Source organism: Euleptes europaea, chromosome 19 (assembly GCF_029931775.1).
Source record: "Euleptes europaea isolate rEulEur1 chromosome 19, rEulEur1.hap1, whole genome shotgun sequence".
In the NCBI taxonomy this organism is placed as follows: domain Eukaryota; kingdom Metazoa; phylum Chordata; class Lepidosauria; order Squamata; family Sphaerodactylidae; genus Euleptes; species Euleptes europaea.
In genome coordinates, this window is record NC_079330.1 from 25,154,278 (window position 1) to 25,171,159 (window position 16,882).

At 47.8% G+C, this 16,882-nt stretch overlaps 1 protein-coding gene across 1 annotated transcript in view; it reads left to right on the forward strand.

The window, feature by feature from the left end:
• The window catches only part of SUPT6H (SPT6 homolog, histone chaperone and transcription elongation factor), a 49,841-nt gene extending 33,280 nt beyond the window's left edge, over nucleotides 1–16,561 (forward strand). The window contains exons 22-35 of the mRNA XM_056864949.1: nucleotides 213–340; nucleotides 713–920; nucleotides 1,007–1,154; nucleotides 2,500–2,642; nucleotides 5,985–6,125; nucleotides 7,088–7,283; nucleotides 7,385–7,623; nucleotides 7,711–7,824; nucleotides 9,000–9,124; nucleotides 9,481–9,593; nucleotides 12,000–12,077; nucleotides 12,172–12,338; nucleotides 14,963–15,153; nucleotides 16,374–16,561. Coding sequence (XP_056720927.1) covers nucleotides 213–340; nucleotides 713–920; nucleotides 1,007–1,154; nucleotides 2,500–2,642; nucleotides 5,985–6,125; nucleotides 7,088–7,283; nucleotides 7,385–7,623; nucleotides 7,711–7,824; nucleotides 9,000–9,124; nucleotides 9,481–9,593; nucleotides 12,000–12,077; nucleotides 12,172–12,338; nucleotides 14,963–15,153; nucleotides 16,374–16,560 — 2,178 coding nt within the window. The 3' untranslated portion in view covers nucleotide 16,561. The remainder of the gene's footprint in view (nucleotides 1–212; nucleotides 341–712; nucleotides 921–1,006; nucleotides 1,155–2,499; nucleotides 2,643–5,984; nucleotides 6,126–7,087; nucleotides 7,284–7,384; nucleotides 7,624–7,710; nucleotides 7,825–8,999; nucleotides 9,125–9,480; nucleotides 9,594–11,999; nucleotides 12,078–12,171; nucleotides 12,339–14,962; nucleotides 15,154–16,373) is intronic.
• Nucleotides 16,562–16,882: the final 321 nt, after the last annotated feature.

Sequence of the window (16,882 nt, forward strand, 5' to 3'; positions counted from 1 at the left end):
CTACACATGAAGCCATCTGGGTCACCTTGGGCCAGTCACAGTTCTCTGAACTCTCATCCCCACCTACCTCATAAGGTGTCTGTTGTGGGGAGGGGAAGGGGAGGCGATTGTAAGCTGGTTTGATTCTGCCTTAAGTGGTAGAGAAAGTCGGCATCTAAAAACCAACTCTTCTTCTCTTTCTCCTCTGTCTCTCTTCCCCACCCCTTGCGCAGATCCTGAAGCAGAACAACACGCGGCTGGAGAACCGAACCCAGTTAGTCACCATGTGCCACATGGGACCAAAGGTCTTCATTAATTGTGCTGGGTTCATCAAGATTGACACAGCGTCGCTGGGTGACAGGTTGGTGCCAGGATGTAGGTTGCTTGGAAGTGGTCAGACTTCATTTCCCTGCTAGGGAAGGAGCCAATGCCAGTGCCTTCCCCTGGCAACACCCAAACTGTGCAAAGAAACAAACAAATTGAATACCACAGGTCCGAACACAGATCCGGGGGTGGTGGTCTTTCACTGTTTACTTCCTTTTGTTCTGTGAGTCAGTCACTGATCCATAAGATGACCCCTGGTTCATCTTATCCCTTGACTGTTAAGTTTCCTTAGGATACTTTAGTGTAAGTCCAAACTTTGGTAACCGAATAGCAAATCAAATATTCTAGTGACTAGCAACACTGCCTTTGGGCAGATTTTACAAGTCCAGCTGTTTCTCCTTACCTACAGCACAGATTCCTACATTGAAGTCCTGGATGGGTCCAGGGTCCACCCAGAAACCTATGAATGGGCCAGGAAAATGGCTGTCGATGCCTTAGAGTACGATGAGTCGGCAGAAGACGCCAACCCTGCTGGTGCCCTGGAGGAGATTCTGGAAAATCCGGAGCGTCTGAAGGACCTGGATCTTGATGCCTTTGCTGAGGAGCTGGAAAGACAGGTCACTAGAAATTACCCTTAAGTTGTTTTATATCTTGGTTTTCCCAGGTTGCCTGCAGGTTTGTTTTCATTGTGGCTTTCTCACAGGGTTATGGAGACAAACACATCACCTTGTATGACATCCGTGCCGAACTAAGCTGTCGCTACAAGGACCTGAGGAGCCCGTACCGCTCCCCCAATTCTGAGGAGGTCTTCAATATGTTGACAAAGGAGACCCCTGACACGTTCTACATAGGTAGGCCTTCCCATATTGGCAAGAGGAATTGTCGCGGGAGGATGCTTGCTATTTGCATGCTTAGTGCTCGACTCTTCCATTCCTCCATGTTGCTATAGACCACTGGTTCCCAACCAGGGGTCCATGGACGCCCAGGGGTCCGCGAGAACTAAATTAAGGTCCGCGAAACAAAGTTATAAACCCATAATAAATTAATATTTTCAATTAAAAGTTCTCTATTATAAAAATATATATTCAAATATTATTCTAAGTTTAATGTTTAACTAACAGTTATGATTAAAGTTTATTTTCAAATTCTCAGAATTTTTATTTTGAACCTTGGGGTCCCTGCACCGAACAAAAACGTCCTAGTGGTCCCTGGTCAAAAAAAGGTTGGGAACCGCTGCTATAGACGCAGGTGTCGCGAGAATTTTCAGTATTGATCATTAGTTTATATTAAAAATATTAGTAATCTATATTAAAAGAGTTTGGGTTGAAATTGACCACATACATTATCACCTATAGACCTGACTTTCAGAAAGCAGCTATTAGCTGACATCAGCTCCAAGCAGGACTCTGACCTGAAAGGGTCATAAGTAATTGCATCGCCAGCAATTAACCACCCAAAGCACATCAGATGCCCCAAAATTTATGCAAGGTTATAAAAACCGACAACAAATCAAGGGAAAAGATTGTTTTGGAACATTGATGGACAATCAGATATCAAAGCAGACAGTGAAAAGAATTATTATGGAACAAGATATTTCTAAACAAGTCATGATTTGCAGAAACTCATTTCCTAAGAATGTGTCAGGGAGGGGTCATTTGGGACCCCCTCTCTCTATAAAGGAACAACCCAAAACCCCAGTTCTTTGTCCTTCCACTGAGAGACCACAGACCCTTTGAATGGTTGCCATCTCTGTCTCTCTCTTTGGAAGTGCTCCAAAGGCCTTTGTTTCTGTATGTCTGTCAATGTATGTATACGTTTGTTAAATATATGTTCAACTAAATATTGCTTTCTCCTATGCTTCATATTCTTTCTGTAAGTTCAATAACTTTTTACTACTTATATTGCTTGAATGCTGTTTGAGAATGACTGTGGAAGAATGCTTCTCTGTATGAAAGGTTCTTTTATATCCAAATCTCTCTGGGCTGCTTTTTGGTAAGTGAAGCAGGCAGAGAGGGCCATGCACAACGAGCTAGAAAGAGGGAGGGTCCACAGACTCCCGCCACAGCAGGCTACAGAACTCCCGCATCACCTGTGTGGCTCTTACCAGCCCAGCTACACAAACCACACATCCTTCTCAGAGAGCTTGTTTAAGGCTTTTCCCACACCATGCTTATTTCTGATCCTCTCTCCCTTCAGGTAAGCTGATCATCTGCAATGTGACAGGAATAGCCCACCGACGACCCCAGGGGGAAAGCTATGACCAGGCAATCAGGAATGACGAGACGGGCCTGTGGCAATGCCCCTTCTGTCAGCAGGACAACTTCCCCGAGCTCAGCGAGGTAATGTTGCTAGTACCATGAACTGAGCCAGAGCCAACCTCTGGGTAGGTGATGGTGTTCTGTGCATGCGTACTGGAACTTCCTGTTAAGTTGTGCATGCGTACTGGAACTTCCTGTTAAGCCAGAGTCCTATACATATACCGTCTTTTCCCAGTCTCATGCGTGCAGCCTTTGAAATGATATTTTGGGCAGTCAAAATATCATAGCCCTGCAGAATCACTATACATACTGAGATGTATCGACAGCCAAAATGAAAAGAAACCAGGACCGGGAGGGGGGAGCCCCTCTTGTCGACTCACTCAAAGCCACGTTTCCTGTAAAATATGTGCCTCTTTTTGTTGCTATGGAACAAGATGTACTCTACTTAGTGAAGTCATTAAGCCTCACTTTGCAGCTCAAAATCTCTTTCAGAAACGGAGAGTGTAGTGTGCCAAAACTACAGAAATACAGCAGTAATAGGAACTTGCTGATCTTGCAGGAATTTCCATTATCTCCTTTGTGCAAGTAATAAGGTTGAGTGTGCTGATTTGCCTACTAATGATAAGTTCATACACCACACTTAATTTTGTTATATTTTCATACATCAGGTGGTTTGGGCTACCAAATTGCTTGAGGAAAATCCATCACTTCCTTCCCAATCAGCAAGGGGACAAGTCATTATAATGTTCAAAATGCACCTGCATGTAGCGATCTAAGGAATATTTTGGTATATAAAATACTTTGGATATAACATACTTTAGATTAAATAATGTGAATCAAATAATTTTTATTGTCCAAAATTACACAGAGAAAATTCCTAGTATTCATCAGAGACTAATGCTTATCTTTCTGCATAAAGAGTTGTTAATTGAATGCAATATAAATCATGCCTATTACACATTCAGCCATTGACTGCTTGCCTTGATTCTAATATGTAATTTTTCCTGCACCTCCATGTCAATAGTACTAATCACCCTATCACAGAATCATAGAGTTGGAAGGGACCACCAGGGTCATCTAGTCCAACCCCCTGCACTTATCTCCCCCCCCCACACACACACCCCAGTGACCCCTACTCCATGCCCAGAAGATGGCCAAGATCCCTTCCCTCTCATGATCTGCCTAAGGTCATAGAATCAGCATTGCTGACAGATGGCCATCCAGTCTCTGCTTAAAAACCTCCAGGGAAGGAGCGCTCACCACCTCCGCACGTTGACAGTAGAGCCACTCAACAATTCTAGATTGATCTTGCAACCTGATCCACTGATTTCATTTACTATCTCATCCACATAGAGAAAACAAGGTTCAGGGTTACATAATGCAAAAATCAAATAACGTACACCAAAATTTTATTCCTTGTATTCCCTACTTGAACACCCTGGTTGCCCTCATCTTTACCCTAATTACCAAAAACTGCTATATCCAGATAGAAACAATGGGTATCCTTCCCATATACCTTTAGAGAGACTAATATTGGTAGAAGGCTGTCCATTAACACTAGCAATAGAACATCAACAAGATAAAAACAACACACGAGATGAACACTTAGTATTTCTAAATTGTTCAGGGGCTTGGGGGCAGGATTTGTGTTTTTAACTCCATGTCCCCGGTGATTTTTAAAGCTGTGCCTGAGTAATTGCTCTTGTAATGTTACGCTGGCATTGAACATATGTCTCGAGCTGGACAGGTTTAGGATGTTGACTAACCCCCATTCCTCCCCAGCACACCCCAGTTCTAGCTATTCATGTTCCAGCATTACACTGCTAGAGTTTGGTACACATGAACACATGAAGCTGCCTTAGACTGAATCAGACCCTTGGTCCATCAAAGTCAGTATTGTCTACTCAGACCGGCAGCGGCACTCCAGGGTCTCAGGCAGAGAAAGGTCTTTCACATCCCCTGCCTAGTCCCTTTAACTGGAGATGCAGGGGATAGAACCTGGGACCTTCTGCATGCCAAGCAGATGCTCTACAACTGAGCCACTGGCACCAGCATATCTTTGCAGATATGCCAACAAACTGCTTAGTAACGATCCTAAACCAGCAGGATTTGTTCCTTAGATAACTAAATGCCATTTTTCTGATGTTCCCTGAAAGCTGTTTTTCTCATGAAAACCTGTTTTTCCAGTCACACACTCTCCAGTATTTCAGTCTAATTTGCCAGTTTTGTGTGGGGATTTTCTGGATATTTTTATTTTCTTAGAGATCAGTATTTTATTTTCTTAAAGATCAGTATTCTTAATTTCCTCTAAGTTGTTGGCATCTTCTCCACTTTACCTATATAGTTAAATAACCTTTACAGTTTTGGAGCTCTCTCCTATAAAGGTCTTATTATAAAACTCTCCTGTAAAACCATCAGTGCTGGGGACTTTGTCATAGTTTACTGTTGTAATAGTATGTCTAATTTCTGACCTTGTAATTATACCATCAGGAGGGAAGGCAGCATGGTACAGCCCGATCTCGTCAGATCTCGGAAGCTAAGCAGGGTCAGCCCTGGTTAGTATTTGGATGGGAGACCACCAAGGAATACCAGGGTTGCTGTGCAGAGGAAGGCACTGGCAAACTGCCTCTGTTAGTCTCTTGCCATGAAAACTCCATAAGGGGTCGCCATAAGTTGGCTGCGACTTGACGGCACTTTACACACAATTATACCATCCAGTTCATCCTTATCTTCCTCTAATAATGTGGAATTGCTAATTGGCCTCCCTTAGTGCTACTGTTAATGTATCCTCAGGTTTATTATTTATTTATTTATTTATTTTATCAAGTTTCTACCTCGCCCTCCCCGGCCAAAGCCAGGCTCAGAGTGGCTTACAGAAACAATACAATATACACTAAAACAAGAATTAAAGCATTTTAAAAAAACAAAAACTAGCCTTAAAACATGCGTAAATGGGAATAAAACGTTTTTAGATGGCAGCCTTAATTTACTAGCAATTGTAAGAGGGCATGCTGAAAAATGAAACCCCGTAGTGTGGTATCAGGGGGAAGCAAGCAGGGGTAAATAGGTAGGGAGGCCAGCATTTGTAGAGAAAGATACCATTGCTGTCCTCAACCATAAGCCTGGTGAAATAGCTCCGTCTTACAGGCTCTGGGAAACTCTTTAAAATCCCACAGGGCCCTGATCTCACTAGGGAGGCTATTCCACCAGGCAGGGGGCAGGGAAGAGAAGGCCCTGGCTCTGGTTGAGGCCAGCCGGTCAAGGCCAGCTGGGGACTACAAGTAAGTTGGTATTAGATGACCATAAAGTCTTCTGGGGCACATACTGGGAGTTAAGGTTCTAACATGGTCCCCTTACTGATAGTTGCTTTTATTTGAGGTTTGTTTATTTAGTTATTTTCCCTTGCATTCCTTTTCTTTCCAGGTTTGGAATCACTTTGATAGTGGCTCCTGCCCTGGCCAGGCCATTGGGGTAAAGACTCGGCTGGACAACGGGGTAACCGGCTTTATCCCGACCAAGTTCCTCAGTGACAAGGTGGTCAAGCGGCCCGAGGAAAGGGTCAAGGTAAGCCGGTGCGGGGGCAGACTGTCTTTCATATCTGGCAGCCTCAGCTCGGAATATTTAGTCAGCAGAGGGGTGAATGCAAACAATCCTTAGCTAAGTGGTTTCTTAATCATGGTGTGCCCCATGCCACTTGATAAGCTGCTTGTCCCAATGGTAAGGAGAATTTTGCCACTATATTGCATCCCTCCCCCAAGTTTCTGGGGAGTGGTGATTTTTTCCCCTCCCTTTCTGGCAGAGTGATAGAAATGAAAGATGACACCTCCATTGTTGTCATCAGCACCTGTTAGTTATTTACCTGGCTTCTCCAGTATTCACATGGCTTCTAAGAACATAGGAAAAGCCCTGCTGGATCATACCAAAGGCCCATCAAGTCCAGCAGTCTGTTCACACAGTGGCCAAACAGGTGCCTCTAGGAAGCCCACAAACAAGACAACTGCAGCAGCATTCTCTTGCCTATGTTCCACACCACCCAATATAATAGGCATGCTCCTCTGATCCTTGAGAGAATAGGTATGCATTATGACTAGTAGCCATTTTTACTAGTAGCCATGAATACCCCTCTCCTCCATGAACATGTCCACTCCCCTCTTAAAGCTTTACATAAGAACATAAGAAAGGCCATGCTGGATCAGACCAAGGCCCATCAAGCCCAGCAGTCTGTTCACACAGTGGCCAACCAGGTGCCTCTAGGAAGCCCACAAACAAGACAACTGCATCATTATCCTGCCTGTGTTCCACAGCATCCAGTATAATAGGCATGCTCCTCTGATCCTGGAGAGAACAGGTATGCATCTTGACTAGTATCCATTCTTACTAGTAGCCATGAATACCCCTCTCCTCCATGAACATGTCCACTTCCCTCTTAAAGCCTTCCAAGTTGGCAGCCATCACCACATCCTGGAGCAGGGAGTTCCACAATCTAACTATTCTTCTGGCCATACCTTCCTTTCTCTCCTGCCCAGGTGGGGATGACTGTGCACTGCCGGATCATGAAGATTGACATCGAGAAGTTCAGCGCTGACCTGACCTGCCGGACCTCAGACTTGATGGACAAGAACAACGAGTGGAAGCTGCCCAAAGACACGTACTACGACTTTGACGCCGAGGCAGCAGATCACAAGCAGGAAGAAGAGCTGAAGAGGAAGCAGCAGCGCACCAGTGAGTCTCCCAGCACCCCGGCGGGGAAAGAAAGGGGCCCGCAGCACCGCCGTGAAGGGGGCATGTTTGTGAGAACCACCTGCTTGTTGTTTTCCCTGCAGCATACATCAAACGGGTCATCGCCCACCCGTCCTTCCACAACATCAACTTCAAACAGGCTGAGAAGATGATGGAGACGATGGACCAAGGTGACGTCATCATCCGCCCCAGCAGCAAAGGGGAGAACCACTTGACAGTCACCTGGAAAGTATCTGACAACATCTACCAGCACGTCGACGTGCGGGAAGAAGGCAAGGAGAACGCCTTCAGCCTGGGCGCCACGCTGTGGATCAACACAGAGGTAAGCCTGACCGGGAGAGCGTGGCAAGAGGGGAAAGGGTGGTCTTCCTTGACCGGATTTGTGACCTGTCCCTATTTTCCTCCAAAGGAGTTTGAGGACCTGGATGAAATAGTTGCTCGCTATGTCCAGCCGATGGCGTCTTTTGCAAGAGATCTGCTCAGCCATAAGTATTACCAGGATTGCAACGGAGGAGACAGGAAGGTGAGCTTTAGCTTAAGGGATTTATTATTTATTCATTCACTTATACTTCACTTTTCTTCCCAATGGGGACCCAAAGCGGCTTGCATCACTCTCCTCCCCAGTTTATCCTCACAACAACCCCCATGAGAGGCAGGTTAGGCTGGGCCAAGATCACTCAGCAAGCTTCCGTGACACAAATGGGAATTGGAACCTGGGTCTCCCAGATGCTAGTCCAGAACCTTAACCACTCTGGCTCCCAGCTGCTTGGAGTTGAGCTTCAGTTAATCCAGCCAGGAAGGACTGCATGTACTTGGAGCGGGGAATGGTCCCCCCCCCCCCCCCGCCATCCTAATCTCACATGAAGCTGCCTTCTACTGAATCAGACCCTTGGTCCATCAAAGTCAGTATTGTCTGCTCAGACCAGCAGCGGCTCTCCGGCAGAGGTCTTTCACATCACCTACCTGCCCAGTCCCTTTAACTGGAGACCACTACACCACGTTGGCTCTAAGAGTCACCTTTCCCCAGAAAGAGAATGACAGGGGAGGCCCCAAAATGAAACCGCTGAATTAGAATTCAAGAAGAGGTTTGGCACAGTCTTTCTCTCTCTTCCCCCGCAGCCTGAACAAGAAGGTGGGGTATCACCACAGTTGTTAACTATCTCACTGAAACCTGGAACTCCTCAACCTTTAGAGATATTGTCTAGCTAAACAAAACTTGGGAAACAGTCTTTGTATTTTTCTTGACTAAATTTGAATTTTAGATAGTTACATTTCGCCCTGTACTCCTGTATTTCACAGCCCCTTGTCTCTGCTGTTTGCTACTTGTTTTTTCCCCCCATAACCGTGTACATAAACGTCTGCCTATTGGGAGACCCACTACATGCTGCATCTGATGAAGTGGGCTCTAGTCCACAAAACCTTCTACTGGAATAAAACCTTAGTCTTTAAGATATTCACAAGATCCCTGTTCCTATGTATTTGTTGCTCCAATGGACTATTCCAATGGCTTTGTTCCGGTGTTAAGGAATGTAGGGATTGTGGGGGGGGTCTTAGTCTTCATTACAGTTCCAAAGATGTGGCCTGAGACTGAGTCACCGAGTTGCTGCCAGTCCTCCGGGGAGCACCCCTGCGTGGCAGTTTCGCTTGGTGAGCAGAGTGTCGTCCAGCTGAACTCCTCCTTGTCCCTCTGTGTCCTAGAAACTGGAAGAGCTCCTGATCAAAACCAAGAAGGAGAAGCCCACCTTCATCCCATACTTCATCTGTGCCTGCAAAGAACTCCCTGGCAAATTCCTCCTGGGGTACCAGCCGCGAGGGAAGCCTAGGTGGGTGTGCCTTTTGGGGATATTTCTGTTATCTTGCATCTTGATGTCCTTCTGTACTGATTCTGAGCCAGCGAGATGGTGATCCTTCAGCTGGCTCATACTGTGCTTAGCTGGCTGTATGTTTGAGCTTCTACTCTTACTTCTTCATTACCTTTCCATCTTGATTTCCTTCTGTCGTGGAAAGGGGGGGGTGGAGTTGGAGCAGCGAACTGGCAGTCTCCCATCCAGAGGCTGAACGTGTCCAGAGCTTTTCTGGCTTTGGCCATGCGGTTGTATGTTGTGCCTCCAGACCTTCTGCTAGGCGCACTGGCCAGTACAGCTGAGCAGAGTTGTTCGGTGGGGCATTCTTTCTGCAGGATTGAGTATGTGACGGTGACGCCCGAGGGGTTCCGGTACCGTAATCACATCTTCCACACGGTCAACGGGCTGTTCCGGTGGTTCAAAGATCACTATCAAGACCCTGTGCCAGGTAACCATTGGTGGCTTCGTGATCAGGGGAGGAAGGGGTGTATAATGGGGGCTGAGCGTCTTCTCTGGGAGGGGCAGCAAAGGCACATAACGTAGGCTTTGGATTTAGGTTCTGCGGAATGTTGGCTTTCACTTTTTAAAAATAGAAAAGAGCAAGAGCCCAGCAGCACCTCGAAGACTAACAAAATTTCTGGCAGGGTATGAGCTTCCGTGAGCCAACCTGGTGTAGTGGTTAAGAGCGGTGGTTTGGAGCTGTGGACTCAGATCTGGAGACCCGGGTTTGATTCGCCGCTCCTCCACATGAGCGGCAGAGGCTAATCTGGTGAACTGGATTTGTTTCCCCGCTCCTACACGAAGCCAGCTGGGTGACCTTGGGCAAGTGACAGCTCTCCTAGAGCTCTCTCAGCCCCACCTACCTCACAGGGTGTCTGTTGTGGGGAAAGGAAGGGGATTGTAAGCCGATTTGATTCTCCCTTAAGTGGTAGAGAAAGTCAGCATATAAAAACCAACTCTTCTTCTTCTAGTGACAGACTAACATGGCTACCCATTGTGACTTCGTAAAAAGTTTATGAATCCTTAGGGTTACAAAGACTTGTTGTAAAGTGCAGTCATGGCCGCCGTGTAGTTTCAGAGGGTATCTGACAGAGGGAGCTTCGACTCCAAAACGTAGACCCTGCAGTGGCAAACCACCTCTGATTGTCCCTTGCCTTGAAAACCCTACGGGGTCACCACAAGCCACCTGTGACTCGGCGGCCCTTTCCACCACCGCTTGCCTGTTAAATTCCATGGTGATTTTGCCTGGGTGCTTGTAAGACAAATTAGTCTGGTTTGGAACTGTGAACTTGCTCACACCTGTCAAGCTGAGCCTGGCAGCTTTCTGGGAAGATGAAGACACCGGCTGGGGAGAATGTGGTCGATTATGTGAACTCTTCCATTAATATATCGGTGGCTCCTATTTAAAGCAGATGAATGTAAATAGGATTTTATTCTATTGGAGGCAGTTCTGTGCTGTAACTTTTAATTAAGTTAATAACTGAGGAAACATATAGCCTATCCCTTTTCTCATCCAGCATTGTCCTTCTTTTACTTTTTCTACAAAACTGAATATTTTACTGTCGAAGGCTTTCACGGTCAGAGTTCATTGGTTCTTGTAGGTTATCCGGGCTGTGTAACCGTGGTCTTGGTATTTTCTTTCCTGACGTTTCGCCAGCAGCTGTGGCAGGCATCTTCAGAGGAGTGAAGATGAAGATGCCTGCCACAGCTGCTGGCGAAACTTCAAGAAAGAAAATACCAAGACCACGGTTACACAGCCCAGATAACCTACAAGAACCAATGAATATTTTACTTCTGTGATCTTAAATGGCTGAGAGACATATTTGCAGGGAATTATGTAAATCAGCATGAATCGTGCTCTTTTGTATTTGTCTCATTGTGCTGGTATGCCTTTTAAGATACATGACTACATTTTTAAAGTAAAATTATAAAATTAGCTTAGCAAAAGGAGAGAGGAGGGAGAGAAAGAAAGCATGCAAATTTGCTGGCTTGGCTTTCTCTGCCTGCTTTGCTGCTTTAGTTTTGGCCGCTTCCCAACCCCGTTTCTTGTGTGCCGGCTCTCCTCTTAGCTTGTAAAAAGTCCAGTAGCAGTCACAAAATTTCTGGTAGGGCATGAGCGCAGCTCACTTCGTCAGATACCACTTCACTTTTAATATTGTAAAACCCCTAGTGTTTGTTTAAGTATTTCCCTCCCGTTCCCCTTCCCTTTTTCCCTTTTCCTTGTCCCTCCTTTTCCCTTCCTTCCCCTTCCCTTCCCCTTCCTTCCCCCTCTCCCTTGTTTTTTGTTTTCCATTCCTTCATCCTTATGTCTCCTCCTCCTTGAGAAGCATAACATCAGTCTGGACTGTTGGCCTTCCTATTGTGATCTGGGGCTGTGGCCACCTCTACAAACATCCTCCCCCAGGGAAAATGGTTGATGGCGCAGTCTGAATGGAAGATGTAGTAAAATTGGTTTTGTTTTTAATTGTGTTTTAAATGTTGTATTACTATGCATATGTGTAATATTATATAGTGCAGCAGTTCCCAAACTGTTTGAGTCATGGAGCACTAATTTTCACCTAGACCTATATACTAAACCGAATGACAGTAGTATTTTTCTTTCCAATCTCTTCACGGAGCACTAGGAGATATTTCGCAGAGCAGTTTGAGAACCGCTGATATGGTGTATATATATATATGATAGCCGCCCTGATTCCGGTTTTCCAGCGGGGGGGAGGGTATAATTTTTTAAATTATTATTACTACTACTACTACTACTACTACTACTGAAGGTAGTGTTTATCACCCAGAGGCCTTTTGCATAATGCCAGTTGGCAGAATTAACTTCACGTCTCGTCTCTGTCCCCCCACCCAGGGATCACCCCCAGCAGTAGCAGCAGGACCAGAACCCCAGCATCTATCAACGCTACTCCTGCCAATATTAACCTAGCAGGTGAGTTGCAACACATACCCCTCTTCTGCGCAGGCCTTTGTTTGTGCGCTGCTGCCGCTAGCATACACCCCCCCTGCACTTTTCTCTTTTCCAGATCTGACTCGAGCTGTGAACGCCCTGCCGCAGAACATGACCTCCCAGATGTTTAGCGCCATCGCCGCCGTGACCGGTCAGGGGCAGAACGCCAATGCCACGCCCGCCCAGTGGGCCTCCAGTCAGTACGGCTATGGAGGCAGCGGTGGTGGGAGCAGCGCTTACCACGTAGGTGGCTGGACGGGAGGATGGGGTGCTGGTGGCTAAAGCTGCGTGGTGTCCCCCAATGGGTCTCTTCCACAAATACATGCCCCGGCCCAGACTTTGAGGGTTGGGTCATCGCCAGTCCTGCCACTAGGGTTGCCAACCTCCACGTGGCACCTGGCAATCTCAGCTATTACAATTGATCTCCAGATGACCAAGGTCAGTTCCCCTGGAGGAAATGGCTGCTGTGGAGGGTGGACTCTTACGGCATTGTACCCTGCTGAGGTCCCTCCCTTCCCCAAAGCCCTCCCCAGGCTCCATGCTAAAATCTCCTGGTATTTCCCAACCCAGAGCTGGCAACCCTACCTGCCACTCTCGTTCCCTTTCTGATCTGAGCCCTTGGCTAGCAGAAGAAGAGTTGGTTTTTATATGCCGACTTTCTCTACCACTTAAGGGAGAATCAAACCAGCTTTCAATCACCTTCCCTTCCCCTCCCCACAACAGACACCCTGTGAGGTAGGTGGGGCTGAGAGAGCTCTAAGAGAGCTGTGACTAGCCCAAGGTCGCCCAGCTGGCTTCGTGTGTAGGAGTGGGGAAACAAATCCAGTTCACCAGATTAGCCTCCGCCACTCATGTGGAGGAGTGGGGAATCAAACTCGGTTCTCCAGATCAGAATCCACCGTTCCAAACCACCACTCTTAATCACTACACCACTCTGGCTATGTTGCATCACCAGGAAACCAAGGGGCCTAGAAGTTCGGTGCAGAGCTAAGCTTTTTTTATGGGAGACTGTTAGAGCCCCAACAAGCTGAGGAACCGCTGTTTGTTCTTGGTATCTGCTAATCTGGGATAGAGCACCTCTCCCCATGGAGGCCATTGTGGCCAGTTAGCCATTGATCACCCAACCAGCCAAGAAAGAATGTAGCTCCTCTTTTCAAAGCCTCTGGCTCCTGTCAGTTTTGCAGCATCCTCTGGAGAAGAAACCCCCCGTTTCCCACTGTGCTTGTTCTTCATCCCACTTTGCTCTGGTTGGTCCCTGTCTGTCCAGCCTCTGTGTTTCACTTGTCTCTCTTGATTCTTTGCAAGCCGTCAGAGTAAATGAAGGGAAGCTGTTAGGAGGTTGGCAGGTCTGCCCTCCCCACCCTTCCCCTTGGAATGTGTTTTGATCTGGGGGGAGGCAGTTAAGCTTCCAGCAGGGACGGGGTTTAGCAGGAGAAAAAATTCGCTGAGCTGACATGTGGGCCTTGATGGCTGAGCATGCTAATCACCCAGCAGGGGACTGAGAGCGAAGGAGCTCCGTCTCCCCCCCCCAAACACAGCCCCACCAACCAAGAACCTGGCACAGCTGGAGGCACCTCTCGGCCTCTTCGGGCCTTGGGCCTTTCTACTGGCTGCTACCCAGAGCTGTCCCACTTCACACTTCCGGGCCCCATTGCCCGAAAATGTGTATTGATCCCAGTTGTAGAATCCTGAACACAGGAACACACATGAAGCTGCCTTATACGGAATCAGACTCTCGGTCCATCAAAGTCAGGATTGCCTACTCAGACCGGCAGCAGCTCTCCAGGGTCTCAGGCAGAGGTTTTTCACATCACCTCCCTGCCTAGTCCCTTTAACTGGAGATGCTGCTGGGGATTGAACCTGGGACCTTCTGCATGCCAAGAGGGAGTACATATTAAAATGTTGGTCAAAGCTGTCACTGTTATGAGGCTAAGGTTGAAAACTGTGATGTAAAATGCGACCCCCTTTGTGTCTTCTTGGACAAAGATAGTAGATGAAAGATTTCCAAGCGTACAGATTTCCTACCCAAGTTTTCCCTCAGACCTTTCTCTAGTACTGAACAAGATACTCACAGATTTAGGACATAGGGACCATCATGAATTATGTGATGATGCCAAAAGGAAATGTGCTCCTTCTTCCTGGGGACAGATTACCCCCATCTTTTCCAGTGCTTCCAGGTTATCTAAAATTCCTAACTATTCCAACCTTCCGAAGACTTTTCTTCTTGGCCAGACATAATGTTTACCTCTCAACGAATTATTGGGCAGATTCTTAGACAATCCAATCAATCAGAGAGTCTGCCCTTGTGGAAAGGCAAAGACAGAAACACTGACCCATTTTTATTCAGTTGTGATTTATATTCTTCTTTAAGATCGTCTTTTATCACTCCATTGATTTCACACTTTCCTGTGTGAAATCTTTACCGTTTAATTTATATGCTGTCTGGTAAAGATAAGGCTATTACTCTTACTTAACAGCTGCCTTGAAGATACGCCGAAAGTTATAACCCAGTTACTGTATGCTCATCTGCATACAGGCACTCTTTTTGAACTGGATGTAAAATGTTTTAAATGTACTAATCAGAGGAAATTCTGAGGCTTCATTAGCTCTGAAGGTATAACAGTAGTAGTGCCCTGACCCCCAAGTGTGCATTTCCTCCCTCTTAATACTTAACCGGGATACAGCCGAGGTCCATCTCTAGTGTTTTGTGTAGGAAGGCCACGGGGGCCAGGAGATCCACCTGCCTTCTGCTCACCCCTGTAGAGCCGCATTCTGCAGGTATTCCACTGAGTCCTGGTGTGCGTTTCAATGTTCCTCCGAGCCACTTTCAACAGGTCTCTTGTTCCCCCCACCCCTCTCCTTCGCAGGTCTTCACAACTCCGGCTCAGCAGCCAGTGGCCACCCCTCTGCTGACTCCCAGCTACTCCTACACAACGCCCAGCCAGCCAATCACGACCCCTCAGTATCATCAGCTTCAGGCCAACACTACTCCTCAGTCCACCCAGTCCCAGCCGCCGTCTCAGCCTTCGTCCAGTTCTGGGCAAAGACAGCAGCCCAAGTGAGTGCAAGCCTGCTCATTCATGGCAAAGGGGAAGCAGGCATGTGTCTGATAGGAGGGGGGAGGAGAAATGGGGGATGGACTGTAATGTGCAGTTGATGAATCGGTTCAGTTACTCAACGGAAAACTTCCAGGTAGGTTTAGATCTGGATGTGGTTTAGATTTTGTTAACGTGCTGGTGCCAGCCCCCCAATTAGAAGAGGCATACCCTCTTTCTCCCACAGGAGGGAATACTCTTCCTCCGATGGTACCAGCCGCAACATGCGTCTGCCTTACCACAAACAGGAACAGTGTGCCTCTCTTAAATAAGACTGGCCCTATAGAACTTCCGTTAAGGTTGCTCAAACTGGGTGATGGCTGTGGTTGGAGAGCTGCACTCGTCTGCCCGGATCAGAGTTAGCACTGAACACATGAAGCTGCCTTATACTGAATCAAACCCTTGGTCTATCAAAGTCAGTATTGTATGCTCAGACCGGCAGCAGCTCTCCAGGGTCTCAGGCAGGGGTCTTTCACATCACCTACTTGCCTGGTCCCTTGAACTGGAGATGCCGGGGATTGAACCTGGGACCTTCTGCGTGCCGAGCAGATGCTCTGCAAACTGATCCACAGCCCCTCCCTCTCGCCACTGGCTGAGAGCAGAGGAGTCCCGAGTGGTAGGCACAATGGGGCTGAGAAGCTGCCTCTTTGGCACCAGGCCTGCAAGAGAGACACTTTGGCCAGAAATCACATTAAGAGCCTGATGCAGGGCGGAGGAAAACTTGTGCTGCAATAAACGTGTTCGCCTCAAAGGTGCCCAAAAACTCGCTGTTGCTTTTGCCCTTTACCCCATCCAGATATGTAGGGATGTCGGTTGGCATTTTCTTGGTGATGAGAGGGGAAACCCAGAAGATGTCTTCGACCTGTCTTTGTTCTCGACCTGAGATTTGGTAGCCCAGCTCAGGGGTAAATCTGGACGTGGGTTTTTTGTTGCTGTTGTTTTTTGGTTTTTGGAGAACCAGTCAGAATTCTGAGGCCAGGCTGAGCAACCGATGTAACCAGCCTCATGTTTCGAGTAGCATTCGGGGCGTCCGGGCATTAAGCAGCTTTCCGGAAGGAAGGCCCCCGTGTATCGGGACCAGTCCCTGTCTCAGAAGGAGAAAGTTCTAAAGCACTCCTCGGGAGGCGGCCGGGGGAGAACGGCCTGCTTCGCGGCATTAATGCGTCTCTGTCTCTCCGTCTAGATCCAGCGCCCACACGGCAATCGACTGGGGCAAGATGGCCGAGCAGTGGCTCCAGGAGAAGGAGGCCGAGCGGCGGAAGCAGAAGCAGCGGTTGACCCCTCGCCCGTCTCCCAGCCCCATGATCGAGAGCACCCCCATGTCCGTCGCCGGAGACGCCACACCGCTGTTGGACGAAATGGATCGATAGTTGTCCCCGCCTCTTCAGCTCTCACCGAAGGGGGGGGGGCGCCAGTGGAGCCCAGTTCTTCTTCCTTAGTCTCGTTGCTCCCTGTTTGGTTTTTGTTTTTGTTTTGTTTTGACATTGGGCAGTGGGACGCCAGGGACGCTGGGGCAGCGCCCTTCTCGTGGCCGGTGCCATGGGGCCATGTGCATGGCGGCAGCAGAGGTGGTACACTCCTCCTGCCCCACTAGGCAGCGTCCAGATTGGCTGGATCCTTGGTTCGTGCTTTGCTGCCATGGCTGGTGTGGGCGGACCAAGCCTGTCTTTCCGAGCAAGTTTTTTTTTCCTT